An 18,967-nucleotide genomic window follows, 5' to 3' on the forward strand; every position below is an offset into this window, starting at 1 on the left:
GGGTAACATTTATATTCGTTTAGTCTTTTTTAACAAGGCCACATGCCATAATCATATGCCATCTAAACATAACAAACGCAACTATAACAAAACAGAAATATTCTTTTGAAGGTCAAAAGAAAAATATAGCATAAAGAATTCTTTCTGTGGTTTAGAAATAGTACAAAATGGAAATGGATTTTTTCTGGAATATTCTTTATGCAAGGAACTTGCTCAGAATATTCTTCGTTTGTTCTTTATATGCCACCACACTTTCTGTAATTTCACATTTTTTCTTAAAAACAAGCATATATTTTGTTTATGGAAGAATTTATTTATTTATTTATTTTTTAAAATAGAAGGGAAATGGAGAAATGCTTGCTATGAGTGTTGTTAGTTCCAAAATGATCCAAATTAAACCCGTAAAGCGATCTAAAAAGTAAATGAAAAACTACACAAAATTGAATATTATTAGATGTTTTTGGAATCCATCCGAACCAAATCGCATATATAATTTTTAATTATTATGAAACATTACATTAATCTATTATTTTTTGGTTTTTAATTTTTTTAATGATACTTTTTTTTTTGAAAAGATTTTTTTAATGATACTTGTTAGTTTAGAATGGTAGTTTATACAATGTTCTACGACAATAACATTCAAAATTTTTGTTCTAGATTTTATCAACACAAAAAAAGTTCTTCTAGACATGGACATTTGAGAAAAAAATAGTATATACAAGAAGTGTATACTCCCAAAAGTAGGGGTGTGAATAGTTCCTTTGCTTGCTCCATAACTTGCATGCGACAATCCATATATTTCCTTTCGTTACTCGTGCAATGTATTATGTATCCACAGCAATGTTATTAAACTTCGATTGATTATCTACTCGAAGTGGTTATGGGTTCGATCCTTGATTATTGCATATGGAGAGAATTCGATTGGAATGAGAGAACTCACAAATTATTCGACGTAGATTAGTCGTTAATTGAGGAAAGGACAAATGCTTTGTGTGCCACCCTCATAAAATTTTCGACATGACTGAAGACATGTAAACCAACACACAGACGGTTAATTAAGCATCAGCAAACTAATTTCTTCATCAACTTGTTACCTTATCATGCAAGAAATCATGACTATAATAATAAAAATGATTATACTGTTTGTTAAGTTTATTTCCCCTTTTCAGCACAATTTGAGAAGAACGTGAAGGTAGATCTATCTCTATTTGACAAACTTGTTGGTCCACCTCACTCGGCCTCCATCGCAGTCACATGCTGGTGTCGACAAACTTGTTCACTGTTCTTATGCCTCATTTAGGCGTAAGCTAACTATAAATTGGAACCTATGGTGAAATTCTGAGTACTAATGCTTATATTGGTTCCTCCACTTGCAATTTTTGTATACAATTTGAGTTTTGCAATACAACTTTAGTTCAGTATTTAAAGATGTTATAACAACATAGTAATTTATTCTCATCAGATTTACAATTTTGATATCCAATAGCTCTTGATCTATTTTTAGATAGTATTACCACACCTTTTCAAGGAAACTACCTAGCACTGCCGTCTTATTTCATCTCGAACTGATCCGTTGTGTAACAAGGTTGTTAACACTCATATTTAAGCATGAACTCAGCATAATTATGCAGAAAATTATGTATAATGTTTATATAACACAACTCTTCGAAACATGAAAATGAAATAGAGTTACTGAATTAGTAGCACTTGTTTTTCATGAAATGAGTATGCATACTACCAAATGAAAAAGACCACGATGTGATGTTAGTCCTTCTAGGAGTTTTGTTTTTATCGCAAAAATTCCGTTCATAAAATACCAAGCATATAAAAATGTAAATTAAATTAAGCATATAACATAAGATTTAAAACCTGAAACTATAAAAAGACTAGTGAATCAGTCACATGTATCACACAATAAAAGGAGCTACATGCCTGTTTGCTCATGGACTGTCTTAAACAGAGGTGGCAACATCTTGTACACACCAGCAACTTCTTTCATACCTATGCCACCGTCAGTTTTTTCGCCACCGTTATCACCATTAGTCCAAATACTAATCTTAGGTTCAAGTCCGCGTATAGCCTCAGCATTAATCTTCGCAATATCTCGAAACATGCCACCATTTATCATCAAGTAGTCCCTTACAGCTGTATAATCACCTCCAAGTGCGTTGAGAAGGGTACTTACACACACCCCTTGACCATTCCCAAGTGTCACGATCCCCTCCGCCTCCTTCTTCTTTGCATATAGCTCTGCTTCGGCTGCTTGTTTACGAGCATAAAATGTTGCATTTGCCAATGCTATCTGTGCTTCTGCCTCTGTCTTCTTCTCATACAGAATTGCTTCTGCCTCTTTTTGTTTCTTGTACAGCTCCCAGTTTGCCTCTTGTGCCTGCACTATCCAGAATTTGAATCACCAAAATAGTGACACAGTAAGTTAGTAACTGATAAACGTTCTAAAGCTCTTTCGTCATGATATTTTTATCATATAATGATACAATTTATTTACTATGCTTAATAGTTATATAATAAGAAGTTATATATTAGCATGCATGGACTAACCTTGGTTTCATATGTACACTAGCTTTACTAATTAGGAACTCAGGTTTAAGCTTCTCAGTGGTAGTCAAAGCATTCATCCTCTCAACCTCACCTTGCAACTCAGCTTCCCTAAGGGCCACAGCTTTAGCAGCCTCAACTTCAGCGACTTGAGCCGCCTTAGTCCAAGCCGCTTTCTTCTTAGTCAACTCGGAATTAGCCTCGGCCACCTCAGCCTCTCTCTTATTCTCAAAAACCTTCACTTCAGTCCTAACTTTAATTTCTTCCTTCTCAGCCTCTCCAGCCCTCTGCGTCGCAATGACTTTCGTCTCTGCATCAATTTTCGCTGCATTCTGCAGCGTTTGTCCTTTCCTCGATTTCGATCCAACTTCACCTTTCATCTTAGCTTCTGCCACGTCAACTTTAGCTTGATTCGCTGCTTCCATTTGTGTCTTTTGCCCTAAGTAAGAGAAATACTCGTGACCTGGAACATCTACCAATTGCTTAACATTCACATTGTAAATCAATAACCCGAACTAATTCAGTTCGAGTTGAACTTTCTTGAATACTTCTTTTATAAACTCTTTTGTTCCTCTGAAGACCTCTTCCATAGTCATGGAAGCAGCGAGGACACGTGTCTCGCTTTCGATGATTCCTTGAACAAGTTCATTAACGTGATTGGAGTGTCTATCATGCTGTGAAATTAGTTTGGCGTATTTGAGAAGGCTTTCATGATCGTCCACACGAGGACCTATAGTGAACACAGCGGGGAGAACGAATGGGAGTTTTTCAGCACTCATTGCTTGAACTTTGAAGGTGTAGTTTACTGGTGAGAGTTGAAAACGCTGTACGATTTACCGGGAAGAATCCATGCTTTGTTTACGAGTTTGATGTCTTTGATCCATGCTCCGGTTATCACAAGGTATTCTGATGCTTTTGCGACCTTATACATTCTTGAATTTGATTTGACTTTGTTTGAAAATAACCGCAACCACAAGATTGGAATCTATTATGAGAAAGATCATAACAGCCTTGAAATATTTTACAGAGACGTTAGACTCAGTAAAGGCGTTCTGCCGATGTTTTATCAGCCGTCAAATAACATAACCATGTTTCCAATGGTGCTGAAAAGTAGGGCATCATACTTGCAGAATCGAATAGTAGAGCTTTGGTGAATGCTGTTGTGAAACGGAGTGTGCCGTTAACTTTGAAGCTGAGAGCACTGTTGAAATTCAAAATGGGATCCTTTATATGGATGTTGAAGATTAGAATTGTGCTTGACTGTGATGTGACTGTTGATCAATTAATGGCGCAGGCGAAGATTGTTCACAGCGATGTTTGTGATTGTGGATCGTATCTTAGGCTATGAAAATTGTTATTTGGATTTAGTGCAATTTTTTATTTTCCATAATTTTTTGATTACGTAGTATAAGAATTTCATGATGACTTCAGTGAGGGTCCAGATTGATTAAAAATAAACATAAGAACATGATGTTCAGTTAAACCTATTTTAGATGAAAATATCCTTAATTTCTTTTAAAATTTTCAACTACAATTGTGTGTTCTATTCACTCTGCTGGAGATAGGTAATTGAATTTGCATGTTAATATAAATAAACACATTTGTCTATAGGACTCTTTAACACAATCTCTCGAGCCTGATTTTGTTTACAATCAACTTCGTTTTCTACGTACGGATTTAAACATTGTTGCAGTTGTATGATCTGTTCTTCAATTTATGTCACTTCAGGAAAAAACCATAAAAGAGATCAATAAATGTTTTCATCGTCTTTCAATTCAGTTACTGATTATAAGCAAATTTAACTTTTTAGATTCAATTCAATTAACATGTATGTGGTCAATGTTGCTCACACATAACTCTCACACATAATCCCTGATAGATTTCATTGTAGCGAATATTCTAACTGTCACTAAGGGTCCGTTTGGTTCGAGACTTTTGGAGGGGAGGGGAGGGGAGATTTTTAATTTGAAGTGTTTGGTTCAATTTTTAGAAGGGGAGGGGAGGGAAGCAAATCTCTTTAAAATTTTATTGCATTGCCATAATTATCCTTAAATTAATTTCAAATCTCAATATTAACCTTGTAACAACTTTTATTATTATTAGATTATATTATTTTTGTAACAATCATATTATTATTAGTTATCTTATTCTTGTAACAATTTTTATTATTATTTGGTTATATTTTTCTTGTAACAATTTTTATTATTATTTGGTTATATTTTTCTTGTAACAACTTTTATTATTATATTATATATCACTCTTATTTGTTACATGTACAGACCACTCCTACTTCTACTTTGTTGCTGTCAACGACCTTATTATTATTATTATTTTATTTTAACTCAGCTTATTATTACTTGTTGTTCTTTTTTTTCACTGTTAATCCACCTATTCATCTCTTGTTGTGCAAAATATATGAGCCAATTTTTGATAAAATAAGCAGCTTAGATGTGTGCTAATCTTTCGTCGATCTCCAAAATCGTAAAAACAAGTAGTTTCTTTTATTTAATTAAGTTTAAGGGTTAAACGGTAAAATAATTTTAAAATCCATTCCCCTCACCTCCCCTCCCCTCCCCCTTGCGAACCAAACACGTTTTTAATTAAAATATCTCCCATCCCATTCGTTAAAATCCCTCCCCTTCTAATTCTCGAACCAAACAGACCCTAAGAGTCTATTATAAATAAGGGCAATGTTAACCGGTGCCGGACACTGGATAAGGAACAATAAATAGTAATTAAATAAATGGATCTCACTTAATTCATCTCAATTAAAGTATAATATATGCCAACTAATTAAAAATAATAAAAGCTATATTAAATACTCTTTTAATATTCAAAGGCACAACCATTATTATAGAGACGCGTCCTTTCCATTCCATCTGTTTACACAACCATATGACTGTTATCTATTATCTCTCTGCCATCATCAGTACTATATTCTATTCTGCAGTTATTATTCAATTTTTTTTACGCTATTTCTTTTATATGCTCAATTTATTGGAAGTCCGAATTTATTAGGTATTATTCAAACTTTTTTTCTCTTGTTTTTATATGTTATTGTTTTAACATCACGTAAAAAAAAAAATCCCTTGAGTAAAGTTTGCAGGAAAAAAATTATTAAGAAATGAAGGCTGGATATAATGGGAATGATTTCCAAAATTGAGATGAATTAAGTGAGATTCATTTATTTAATGCATATTATTTATCCTTATTCAATGGTTAGCAGCGCCCAATAAATAATAATAATATTGTGTGTGCTTCATACGTACGTTCCATCCAATATAAATAAAATAAAACTATGTTAAGGGAGCTTGTGTTTTTGTTCATATCTCATTTTTATGTACTGTAAGTTCTCATTGAACGTTATTAGTATGTTATATTCATCTAAGAATTTTGATTGGAATCCGATTATGTTTGATAACTTGATCCATGTTATGTTACCACAAGGACTTCAGTATCTGCTTGCATAGTGGAAGAAACCGTTGCCTTCTAAATAATTATTGTTACCATTTTTCAGTTTCAACGAAGGCCAAATTTATCTCTCTAAAATCTTATCATAAACATTGGGAAAAATAACCCATGCCTAAGATTTAGTATTTATAATTTATACTTTTGCAACTAGTTGTCCACGAGTTTTCAAATTGACGTCATTGTTACCTTTATTTTATGGTATGATATAGGAGTATCACCTAAGACAGACAATGATTTAGCACGAGGAATAATATTTACTCTTTCGTCTAGGTTTGAGCTGAGGACCTCAAACTCCTTATCGCTTAGCTCAAACCAACCTACATAACATGGAATAGAAGCAGAAGTGAACTTTAGGATTTGAGTGGGTGGATAAAGTGGAGTAGTGTTTCATGTGTTATTTCTGATTGAAAAATAACACTCCTGCCTCAAGATTATGCAATAAATTTACAGCATAGTTTAAAAGATTTGTTATGTTGTATGGAAGTGAGTATTAGGCTGCAAATAGTTAATAGGGAAGTAAATTTGTTGTTGCAAAATTGAGAATAGTACAATGAGTGATTGAAAGCACAAACATGACACATAGTTTCTGTGATTGTTTCAGCGGCACCAACATATGCTCTCAGTCCCATGCCTTCAAGTGTTTTAATTTGATAGTTTGACTTCTTTTTTAGTTCTTATATGACAATGTCCTCAAACATTATTACACATGTTGTGTTTTGGAAATTTTAAATATGCACTCAAAGAAAGTTTCTGAAATATTATTATACAAATGATGTCACCCAATCAATCAGACCGAAAAAAATTCGTTGTGTGTCGATTTGGTTTGGTTCAGATTTTATCCAAAAAAAAGAAAAGAACGTGTAAATCCCTACGCATTTGATTGGTTCAGGCAACAGATTTAGTAACGAATTCTATAAGGGCCTTGTAGCATATCTTTCGAATATGCATTTTTCTGCTGAGAAAAGAAGCCTAGCTATGAACATGTTCAAGCATATTGTGATTCATAATCTCATAACAAGATATAAACATCAATGTACAATAGCATCAATAACATTGAAATTAATCACTTCAAGCATTATGTTTGACAAATGAAACAATTACACAATTGCTGATTCTAACTACAAATTTTTTACCAATCACCGCTGACGGGAAAAGAAAAAATAGAGTAGCAATAACAATGTGATGTTGTAAACTAAGCATTGCATTGCATAATTATCTGAAAGAATGCATGATTCATTCAGAGTTCAGACCATATATGTCATCCCCACTTGAATGATATTGGTGTGAGGTACTTTCATATTTGCAGTACCTCCTCTGCAGTTCTTTCTTAGAAATGCATAAAAATAGTTTATAACCAATTTCTTAAAGAAAAAAGAGTTCTTCTTTGCTTTCACATCTCCATGTCCAAGCAAATAGGTGAATCCTGAATCCATTGCTTCTCTAAGAGCTGAAAGCTCGTATTCAAGACTAGGATCTTCATCTGACGACATGTAACTCGATGGTAATAATGTCGACGCACCTTCATGTGAGGTAGAAGTTCCTGTTTCTTCTAAATTCTGACCATGCAACAGTGGCATCCTAAGCTCCTCTGCTCCATTACCGGCTGCAAGATCAGAATTTCTTGTATCCACCGAGGCGGTGTCCACATCATCGGTTAAGTTACCCTCCAACTCCAACGCAGCTTCTAATGCTTCCCTTCTCAAGAATTTCTCAAGACTTTCCATAAGAAGTTGCTCAAATGCATGGTGATCTTCCTTCCGAACGTCTTTGTAACCGTACCTAGCAACACAGCGGAACATATGATAATCTTTCGGACAAACTCTTCGGAATAAAAATCTTTCTTCTTGAGGAACCACAGGAATCGGAACATATTTAATGCAGACAAAAACTACGGTGGAATGAAGAGCTGGAAGGCTTAGAAGGAACTGCAGGAAAATGGAGGGAACACCTTGGACAAGCTCATTATATAGCAATCCTATTCCTGGTACTCTTACTGTTCCAAGATTGGAACCAAGATCAAGCATTAAGTCCATTGAAATTTTCTCTCTTACTTCCCTTCGGTACTTCAATACACTCCCGTAGTTCCACGTGTACATCACGGAGAGGAAAAAGGTAGCAAAGGCAAGTGGAAGCCAGCCACCCTCGAAAATTTTCGATAAGACTGAAGACATGAAAATGAGCTCCACAGAACCAAAGACAAGCAGGAAACAAAATGCTAAAAACAAGTTTGTCTGCCAAATTAAAAGCATCACTAGTGTCACCAAGGTGGTGCTAACCATCATCACACCAACTTCAGCAATGCCTGCAATAGAACAAATGAAATGAATCACATTAATACATCACAAATGGCATTTTTACACAGAAATTTGACAACAAATTTCGACAATAATTTAGGTGAAATCATGATATAGTCAGTGTTTTCCTTTGCAAGCATCCTAGTTGTCACCTTAGAACCATAAAGAAGAAAAAGGAATACTCCATGAAAATAGTGAAGGAGAAAACTTTACCATATGCATTTGCAATATCTGTAGTGCTTTGGAAGATGGAAACGACAACGATGCACATAATCATCAAAAACCAATTAATAACAGGTATGTAAATTTGACCCATGAACTTTTTTGAGGTATGAATTATCTTGAGCCTGGGGAAGCATCCCAAAGCCATTGATTGCTTAACGCATGAAAAAGTAGCAGATATCATTGCTTGACTTGCAATCATAGCACCAAGTGTAGCTATAACAAACACTGGCCAGAAAAGACTCTCTGTTCAACACAGAGCACAAACAGCAGGAACCAAAATGATTAATATACATAACCAATACCTCTTAATATAGTTTTTATTTAATTTATATTGACTGTCGGTATGAAGATTTTCTATATTGTCAATCAATCATAATCCTCAGATCAGTAAAAACGTTTGACTTTAATCATAATTACTTCTAAAGTCATACAAATGATTGATTGTGATTTTTTGAAAATGTAGAACATGTTATTACACTGACAGTGTATCAACATTAAACTCGTGTAGTTTGAAGGACTGTGGTTATATGTTTCAAAACACTATATCACCTGGAACAGATTTGAAGAATACACTTGAATAAGAAGCAGGATTTTTCATCAGAAAAGCAGCTTGGCCCATATAAGCTAGGAGGAGACATGGAAATACCACACAAGTGAAAGCAATCTGTATAAGCAATTGTAGAAGATATATAAGAAACACAGAAGAACTTTTAAAACAAATTTAATTGTTTACTTTTCATGCAGAAAGAATTTGAGGATTCACAAACCTGTATTGCTGGTACAGTAAAATGTCCAAGATCTGCAAACATTGCTTCTGCACCTGCACGAGAATGCATAAGAAAGTCGAGAAATATTCTGATTCCATGTCCTAAAGAGTTGTTTCAATGCATTACAAATAACTAATTTCGGTAGACAAGAATACATATCAGTTATGTTCAGAGTGATTCCAGATAATGTAAATTTGTGATATTTTCAACATGTAAATAACTTCTATTGGTTCTGTTGAGAATATGGATCAGAACCTATTATTAGAGTTTATTGTAGTATTTATGGTTATGATTGTTATGATTTTAATTATAGGAATTATGGGAGGTTACAGATTTATGTTGTCTGTTACAAATTTATAGGCAGTTTTTCTTTTGTTTATTTCTGATTATGAATTTCTTGTATTTAAAGGTTGTTAGAAGGAATGAAATTTGTGTGTTTCAGTCTTCAGAACTCATAAGTCTGCTTAATTTCTTTTCTAAATTCCAACAGTGGTATCAAGAGCATTCTTGTTCTTGAGGGACCTGGTGAGGTTGAGAGTTCCGCTAAACACCCAAACACTTACCAAAGAGTTGAAAATGCACTCTGATAACTCAGCCATAAAATTGCCAATCTTTGAGGGTGAGAATTATCACCTATGGGCAACCAGAATGGAGGCTTATCTTGACGCTCATGATCTTTGGGAGGCTGTTGAGGATGATTATGAGATTGAGCCATTACCAGACAATCCAACAATTGCACAAATAAAAAATCATAAGGAGAGAAAGCAGCGAAAATCGAAGGCAAAGTCTTATCTATTTTCTGCTGTTTCTGAAGCAATCTTCACAAGAATCATGACTCTGATGTCAGCAAAAGCAATTTGGGATTTTCTCAAACAAGAGTATGAAGGAAATGAGAAAGTCAAAGGGATGCAAGTGCTGAATTTGATCAGGGAGTTTGAGATGCAGCGGATGAAGGAGTCAGAAACAATCAAGGAGTATGCTGACAAACTTCTAAGCATTGTCAACAATGTGAGGTTGCTAGGAGGTGAGTTTTCTGATATAAGGATTGTCCAAAAAATCCTTGTAACTGTTCCTGAAAGGTTTGAATCCACCATTTCCTCTTTGGAAAATTCCAAAGATATGTCAACAATTACTTTGTCAGAATTGGTGTATGCTTTGCAAGCCCAAGAACAAAGGAGACTTATGAGGGAGGAAGGCACAATTGAAGGTGCATTGCAAGCTAAACTGAAGCTCAGTCAAAGTCACAAAGGAAAGAAGAAAAAGGGCCAATGGAACAACTCAGAGAAAGGAGAAAGTTCCAACAAATGGAGCAGTAAAGCTGATGACGAGAAGACAAATAATCCTGCATGTCAGCATTGCGGAAAAAGAAATCATCCACACTTTAGATGCTGGAAGAGGCCTGACATACGCTGCAACAAATGCAACCAGCTTGGACACATTGCAAAAATTTGCAAGAACAAAAGGCAGGCTCAATCTGAAGCTCAAGTGGCTGATCAACAAGATGATGAGGAGCAGTTATTTGTAGCAACTTGTTTTTCCACTAACAATCATAGTGAAAGTTGGCTAATTGATAGTGGATGTACACATCATATGACCAATGATGAGGAGTTGTTCAAGGAGTTGGATAAAACAACCATTTCAAAAGTCAAAATCGGCAATGGAGAGTGCATTTCAGTTAAAGGAAAGGGCACAATTGCAATTGAAAGCTACTCAGGTACTAAAATCATTACTGATGTGCTTTATGTACCAGATATTCATCAAAATCTGTTGAGTGTTGGGCAATTACTTGAAAAAGGTTACAAAGTGTTGTTTGAAGATAAAATGTGTTTAATTCAAGATGCAAATGGGCATGATCTGTTTAAGGTCAAAATGAAGGGAAAAAGCTTCTCTTTAGATCTTATGGAAGAGGTGCAGGCTGCTGTTTCAAGTCCAATCAGTGCTACTGAGCTTTGGCATAAACGATTGGGACATTTCAACCATGCTGCACTGCTGTATGTTAAAAAACATAATATTGTGGAAGGCTTGCCATCATTAGAAGACTATGTCAGTAGCTGTAGTGCATGCCAATACGGGAAGCAATTCAGGCTACCATTTCCTCAATCAAATTGGAGAGCATCACAAAAATTGCAGCTGATTCATACAGACCTCGGAGGACCACAACCTGAAATATCTTTAAAGGGAAGTCGATATTACATTGCCTTTATTGATGATTTTACTAGAATGTGCTGGATTTATTTCTTGAGATTTAAGTCTGAAGTTGCAGAAGTTTTTTTGGAGGTTTAAGACTTGGATTGAAAATCAATGTGATTGTAAAATTCAAGTCATAAGGTCGGACAACGGAAAGGAGTATGTATCAGATCAATTTAATTCTTTTTGTGAAGAGGCGGGAATTGAACACCAGCTTACTACTCCTTACACTCCACAGCAAAACGGAGTAGTCGAGAGGAAGAATAGAACAATAATGGAGATGGCTAGATGTATGATGCATGAAAAAGGCCTTCCAAAGAAATTCTCGGCTGAAGCTGCTAATACAGCCGTGTTTCTATTAAATAGGCTTCCTACAAAGGCTGTTCAAGGAAAAACTCCTTTTGAAGTATGGTATGGTCATAAACCTTTTGTTCAAAATCTTAAAGTTTTTGGATGTATTTGTTTTACTCATGTGCCAAAGGTGAAAAGAGACAAGTTAGATAAAAAGGCAGAGGTAGGAATCTTTATTGGCTATAGCACAACTTCAAAGGCTTATAGAGTCTTTCAACCACAAACTGGTAAGATTCTAATAAGTAGAGATGTTCATTTTGCTGAAGAAAAACAATGGAGTTGGGAGAAAGATAATCAGAATCAATTTTCTGATTTATCTTTAATGAAAGATGAACATATAGATGATCCACCTGTTAGAGGAACTAGATTGCTTTCTGACATTTATGAAACGTGTAATGTTGCTGTGTTAGAGCCTGAAAATTTTGCAGAAGCGAAAAAGGATCCAAAGTGGATTGTTGCAATGCAGGAGGAGCTTAACATGATTGAGAAGAACAAAACATGAGAATTGGTTTCTAGACCCCAACACAAAAATGTTATTGGTGTAAAGTGGGTGTTTAGAACCAAACTCAATGCAGATGGCTCCATTAATAAGCACAAGGCCAGACTTGTAGTGAAGGGTTACGCTCAAGTATTTGGAGTTGATTTTTCCGAAACATTTGCACCAGTGGCTCGGCTTGATACAATCAGATTGGCCCTTGCTTTGGCAGCACAAAAGGGTTGGAAGGTGTTTCAACTAGATGTGAAATCTGCTTTTCTCAACGGTTATTTGCAAGAGGAGATATATGTTGACCAACCAGAAGGATTTGAAGTTGAAGGGCAGGAAGACAAGGTTTATTTGCTGAAAAAGGCCTTGTATGGTTTGAAGCAGGCTCCAAGGGCCTGGTATAGCCGGATTGATGAGTACTTGCTGAGTATTGGCTTTACAAAGAGCCTCAGCGAGTCAACTCTTTATGTGAAGTGCTTGAGTTCTGATATTTTAATTGTTTCTCTGTATGTGGATGATCTTTTGGTTACAGGAAGCAATAATGTGTTTGTTGAAGAGTTTAAGCAAGATATGATGAAGGTCTTTGAAATGACTGATTGTGGAGAAATGGCATTTTTTCTCGAAATGGAAGTCAAACAAAATGAAAAAGGAATCTTTATCAGTCAGAAGAAATATGCAAAAGAGATTTTGAAGAAGTTTCAGATGGAGAACTGTAAGCATGTGGATACTCCAATGGTTCTTAAATTGAAGCTAGGCAAGGAAGATGGTGCAGAAAAGGTTGATGAAACTGATTTTAGAAGTCTTATTGGCTGCCTCATGTACCTTACAGCAACAAGACCTGACATTATGCATGCTGTGAGCATTCTCTCAAGATTCATTCATTGTGCAAAAGAAGTGCATCTTCAAGCTGCTAAACGTGTGCTTAGATATATCAAAGGTACTCTTGATTATGGAGTATGGTTCAATTACAATCAAGACTTTAATTTTCATGGATTTTCTGACAGTGATTGGGGAGGATCATTGGATGATATGAAAAGCACATCAGGTTATTGTTTTACACTTGGTTCTGGAATGTTTTCTTGGTCTTCAAAGAAACAAGATATTGTAGCACAGTCAACTGCAGAAGCAGAATTCATTGCTGCTGCTGCAGCTGTTAATCAAGTTCTATGGCTGAGAAAAATTCTAGTTGATCTACAGATGACTCAAGCAGAACCAACTAGGGTGTTTGTAGATAATCAAGCAGCAATTGCAATCTCTAACAATTCTGTCTTTCATGGGAAGACGAAGCACTTCAATATTAAGCTCTACTTTCTTAGAGAAGTCCAAAAGGAAGGAGAAGTCTTGTTACAATATTGCAAGACAGAAGACCAATTGGCAGACATCTTTACAAAGACTCTTTCAAAAGGAAGATTTGAGAACTTGAGAGAGAAGCTTGGTGTCAATAGCTTCTGATCCAAGGAGGAGTGTTGAGAATATGGATCAGAACCTATTATTAGAGTTTATTGTAGTATTTATGGTTATGATTGTTATGATTTTAATTATAGGAATTATGGGAGGTTACAGATTTATGTTGTCTGTTACAAATTTATAGGCAGTTTTTCTTTTGTTTATTTCTGATTATGAATTTCTTGTATTTAAAGGTTGTTAGAAGGAATGAAATTTGTGTGTTTCAGTCTTCAGAACTCATAAGTCTGCTTAATTTCTTTTCTAAATTCCAACAGGTTCTTCCATGCAATAAGAACCAATAGGGAAGCAAAAATTATGTTGCAAGCATCTTAAAAGGAAAAAAAGACTCGTAGACAATTATAAAATTCAAAAGCAAACCTAAGACGAAAATAAAAATATGATGAGGATAGCCAACACGCTAATGAGATTTTTATACCATGTATTATGCATGTAAATTACGATGAAAATGACAAAAGAGGTTTACCTGTAATGCACAGAACACAACCACCAAGAGCTGACCATGCACTTTTGCCATTATTCTTGAAGAAATAATAGATATATGCTGGGTTGAGTGCTCTCACAACAGTAATATCGTATTTAAGTATATTATATACTCCAATAGAACCCAGAGAAAAGAACCATAAAGCAAGTACAGGGGCGAACATGAAACCCACTTTGCCAGTACCGAACTGTTGAATGCTGAACAAAGCCACGAGGACTACAATAGATATGCTAACCACTTCAGCTGCAAGTAAAAACATGAATTACATATCTAAACTTTGTTGTGTAAAAAACAATTTGTTAGTTTCCATAGTTCTGTAACATAACTAAATGCCAAAAATAGCAAACACCGAATTACAAAATAGTTGATAGAAATAAGAGAAATGATGTTAACATGATGTTTTATAGTAGAACCATCAACCATAGTCGACCAACTGAGCCAAAGTACATTAAGCTAGTTAGTTGAAATCTCAGAGATCTTGCAGGGATTTTGACCTCAAGGATATAGTCAATTTAGAAAAATGATTGATAACTTGAAATTAAATTCTCTGCTTGAGTTGTGCCTAACTCAACCCTATAAAACCGGCTTAATCAGTAAGGGATGCCTCTGACTTATAAACACTTTTTCAGGCCATATCTCATTTAATGTGGGACTCTTAACACAGACCTGTCATGCTCAAGACTAGACATCTGGAGCGTGACCTGAGAGGTCTGACAGCAGGCGACCAAACAGATCTTATATAGGCCCAGATATTATCTTAAAATTTGGTTCGTGCCTAACTCAACAATAGAAAATCAGCTTTTAGGCGAGGGATGTCTACGACTTATAAAAATGTACTTTCAGGCCATATCTCATACTAGTGTGGGACTCTCAACATTATCAAAAGGCTACAAGTTCATTTCTCCATCGAGATTGGACACTTTGATCATAAAGTAATGCCTTTCTTTCCTTTATAAAAGCAAGCAGACACCATCCTTGCGTATATTATAAATCTACACTAATGTGACTTTAATTCGTCAAAAAAATTGAAATTCTCAGAACGAAAATGAAATTATACCTGTACCAAATCCATTTATTTGATCCTGTAGACCACTTATGGCAGACATCACTGCAACAAAGAAGCACCATGGTTATACTTAAGGTACATAACAAGCTATTTTTTTCTTAACATCAGATTTACTAACACAATGATAAAAAAAATCGAAAAATTCAAAAAGTAGATTTGTCAATTGAACCAGTTCAACAGAGTGTAGTTCATATAAAAAGCCACAACTTCATCCCCACAGAGGAGACTTGGTATGGTTAGTTTCGTCCTCATTGATAGGTGGCGCTTAGTGCCAGAAATTAGGCGCCGCCATAGCTTCTATTTGACACCTCTTTATACTACATTATAGTGCTGATATAACTTCTATTTGACAATATTGATATTATCTAATAGATTTTTTGTGCATGTGAGTGCTAAAATTGGTATGGCTAGTTTAGCTTAGAGACATATGCTTATTGTAAAATTCATGCCAGCATATAGAACACATGAGAAAACCAAAAACTTTAAACAGAATTGCATGTCAAAAAGTCGCTTGATTACGTACCTGATATCGCTGGAGTTAGAATACCATCACCAATAATCATGGAAGTTCCAAGAAGAACCAACACTAACAACACGTTTTTCATGATCGACGTCCTTTCCAAAGTCTCCTTTATTTTTAAAGCCCTTTCGAGTTCTGGCGTAGGAAGTTTGAGCTTAAAACTAGAGATTTGTTCATCAGCTTGTTGGCGATTCGGAAGCAGATTCACATTTGCATACCTACAAATCAGCGAGTACAGCGCAAATGTTCCTCCTACAGTTAAGCAATCAACATATAAAAATCATGAATCAAAGTACATAATTCTGAGTGTGAAAGTGAATATGTTACCTTCTCCATTATCATTAGCTTTGAGAACTATAAAAACATATTTTGCTAATGGAATAAGCGCTATCGTGTACATTACTAACGATAAAGCCCCCAAGACATCGTCATCTGAGTTAATAGGAACCTTGCTGAAGACACCAGCAAAAACATAGAGAGGACTTGTTCCCATGTCACCATATACAACACCAAGAGTCTGAAATGCCAATGCAATGGTAGGCCAAAGGGAAAGGTCCTGATTCACATAAGCACATAATATTTTAAAGACTGAGGTTAGCATTATATATGCAGTGTTAAAATTGGTGAAGTGGGTATGACAAAACCTCTGCATTGTAATGCTTCATGAATACCACAATCAGTACTTATCGCATACTACTCATTAGTGGAGATACACATAAAATTTGCATCACCAAGGAAAAATTCTTGCCTGCGCTTAGAACTACAAGAACAACCAGGCCATATCATACTTGGTGAGGTCAGTTACATAGACCAAATGATGCCATAATGTTCTATCACGGATCATATCTTTATCCAAACCATTGTTTGCTCTCACAACTAATTCAACAAAATTATAACCAGTGTAGTCAAATAGAAGTGATGACGACGCTATAGCACCAATGTTTCGCTATTAGGGCGATAGCTGCCGCATTCCAGTTTCTACGAGTTGATGTAGCGGCAATAGCGGTAAAAAAAATTTAAGTTTAAAAATAATAAAAATCTCAATCTATTTTTCTAATATATAAACTGAAGCATTGGTGAGTATTACTCCTAAGTTCTCCATTATACAGAAACCTTTCTATATACGAGCTCTGCTCTGCCTCCATTCCCTTTTTTATTTATAATTGACTTATTTCAATCACTATACGGCTCCCACTATTTGCCAGCAACGCTATCTGCTATTTGATGTAGCAGAATATCGGCGTTCCACTACTTTCTGCAATGGTTACAATAGATTATGCCACACAAAACATGAATATTCTATATTTATTCTTCCAAAGAGCCTAATAGAAAATTCAATACTCTAAGGGCCTGTTTGGATAAACAGCTTATAGCACAAGCGCTTATCATAAGCTCTCACATAAGCTATTTCTATAGTAAAGCATAAAATAAACTTAAATTGTTTTTGTATATGCTATAAGCTTTTTTTATAAGATATATTAGAGAACTTATGAAAATAAGTTGAAAAAGGCTTTTGAAAATTGTCATAAGCTGTTTTCATAAGTTCTCCCAAACAGTCTCACAAAACTTATGCCCGTAGATAAGCTCAGATAACCAGTCCAAACAGAACCAAAGTGCAGAGAAGAAGGTTATAGCTTCGAACCCACCTAGCCATCAAATGTCACCAAAGTCTTTTACCATCTAAGCTACACTTACGAACCAAAACCTGAATATTCTATGATGCATAAAATAGTAATACAAAATCCTAGTTTATGGAAAGTATGATTTGTAACCAAAACCTGTTTCCACTATTCCACTACTTTCTGCAGTCCTTATGGATAACAATGATAACAACACACTATAACACACAAAACATGAATATTCTATATTTTTTCCTTCAAAGAGCCTAATAGCAAAATTCACACACACTAAGTGCAGAGAAGATGGTTGCAGATTCGAACCCGAACCAGCCCCCTAACACATCAAATGTTGTAGATTCGAGCCTAATAGCCAAATATTTCTATTTTTTTTTATCCTCAAGAAATTAAATATTTTTTATTATGGAAAAACATACCTTGGAATGTTGATCATGACCAGCAGCAATCTCCATAGCTTCAACATCAAAAGAGTCAACCCTTTTAGGTTTCTTAACAAGTCTTCTCCTAATTGAACCATACCCTTCTCTACCATCCCTTCCATGATGAGACCATGGAGGATCTTCATCCCAATCAACTTCACTTCCATCAACCCACCTAGACTCACTACTCCCACCACTGCTACTTCCCAACAACCTCACACTTCCTTCTTCAATCCTATCCAACTTCATTCTTCTAAATCAAAAACCCACTTGTGAAAACTGATTCAGCTTTTGAAAGTGTGAAACTTTATCAACAAGTTTTGATGGTTTTTCAGATAAATGTTCATCCCTTTGTTTATGTGAAAAAATGGAACATTGGTGCTTTTTTTAAGATAGCTCAGTTTTGATGTCACGAATGAAACATTCTAAAAACCTGTTTTTTCAAACATAAAGGACACAATCATGATGTATTAAATTGGGAAATTTTGTTTTTAAAAAAAAAATAATATTATAGTAATAATGGAGGGTGAAACAATTAAAAGTATATACTATGAAACAAACAAATGGAAAACTCGTTTACATGATGTTAATCCTCCAATTCTCTATGCTTTATTTGCGAGTTTGGTGGGGAAGGAAATAAAAGGTTTTGAGGGGTGTAAAATATAAGGAAAAATAGAGAAATCTTACAATTTTTTTAAAAGAGTAGTTTTTTAGAGAAGGATAAATTAATGTATTGATTATTTTATTTTTAATTTTAAAAATATTATAACAACATAAATTAAATTTGAAGAATTCTTATTAACCCTCCAAAACCCTCATCCAATACAATTTTTTAGTTCCTTCAAATGATGAGGGTTTTGTATTATGAAGAAAAGTTAACCTCCCAAAGCCTCCTCTCCCATTTTCTTCTATTTCTTCCACTTGCTCATTCCTTTTTTCCTAAGCCTTCCTCTCCCTTTCCCTCCAAACTCGCAAACAAAGCCTAATGAAATGGTAGGTAATTTGTTTGGTCCAGAAGTAAGTAAGTAATGTCTCGGTCAAG

At 35.0% G+C, this 18,967-nt stretch overlaps 1 protein-coding gene and 1 pseudogene across 1 annotated transcript; both read right to left on the reverse strand.

The window, feature by feature from the left end:
- Positions 1 to 1,895: 1,895 nt before the first annotated feature.
- LOC25501291 (flotillin-like protein 2) lies at positions 1,896 to 3,906 on the reverse strand (annotated as a pseudogene).
- A 3,113-nt stretch (positions 3,907 to 7,019) lies between these two features.
- LOC25501292 (putative potassium transporter 12) lies at positions 7,020 to 18,361 on the reverse strand. Its single transcript, XM_013590479.3, has 9 exons — positions 17,923 to 18,361; positions 16,197 to 16,425; positions 15,873 to 16,121; positions 15,341 to 15,391; positions 14,266 to 14,526; positions 9,314 to 9,366; positions 9,096 to 9,210; positions 8,535 to 8,789; positions 7,020 to 8,329 (listed from the first exon to the last, which is right to left on the reverse strand). The coding sequence occupies exons 1-9, from the start codon at positions 18,172 to 18,174 to the stop codon at positions 7,272 to 7,274; spliced, it is 2,523 nt and encodes an 840-aa protein (XP_013445933.1). The 5' UTR covers positions 18,175 to 18,361; the 3' UTR covers positions 7,020 to 7,271.
- Between the last annotated feature and the right edge of the window lie 606 nt (positions 18,362 to 18,967).

This window comes from Medicago truncatula, chromosome 8 (assembly GCF_003473485.1).
Source record: "Medicago truncatula cultivar Jemalong A17 chromosome 8, MtrunA17r5.0-ANR, whole genome shotgun sequence".
NCBI classification, from domain to species: Eukaryota; Viridiplantae; Streptophyta; class Magnoliopsida; order Fabales; family Fabaceae; genus Medicago; species Medicago truncatula.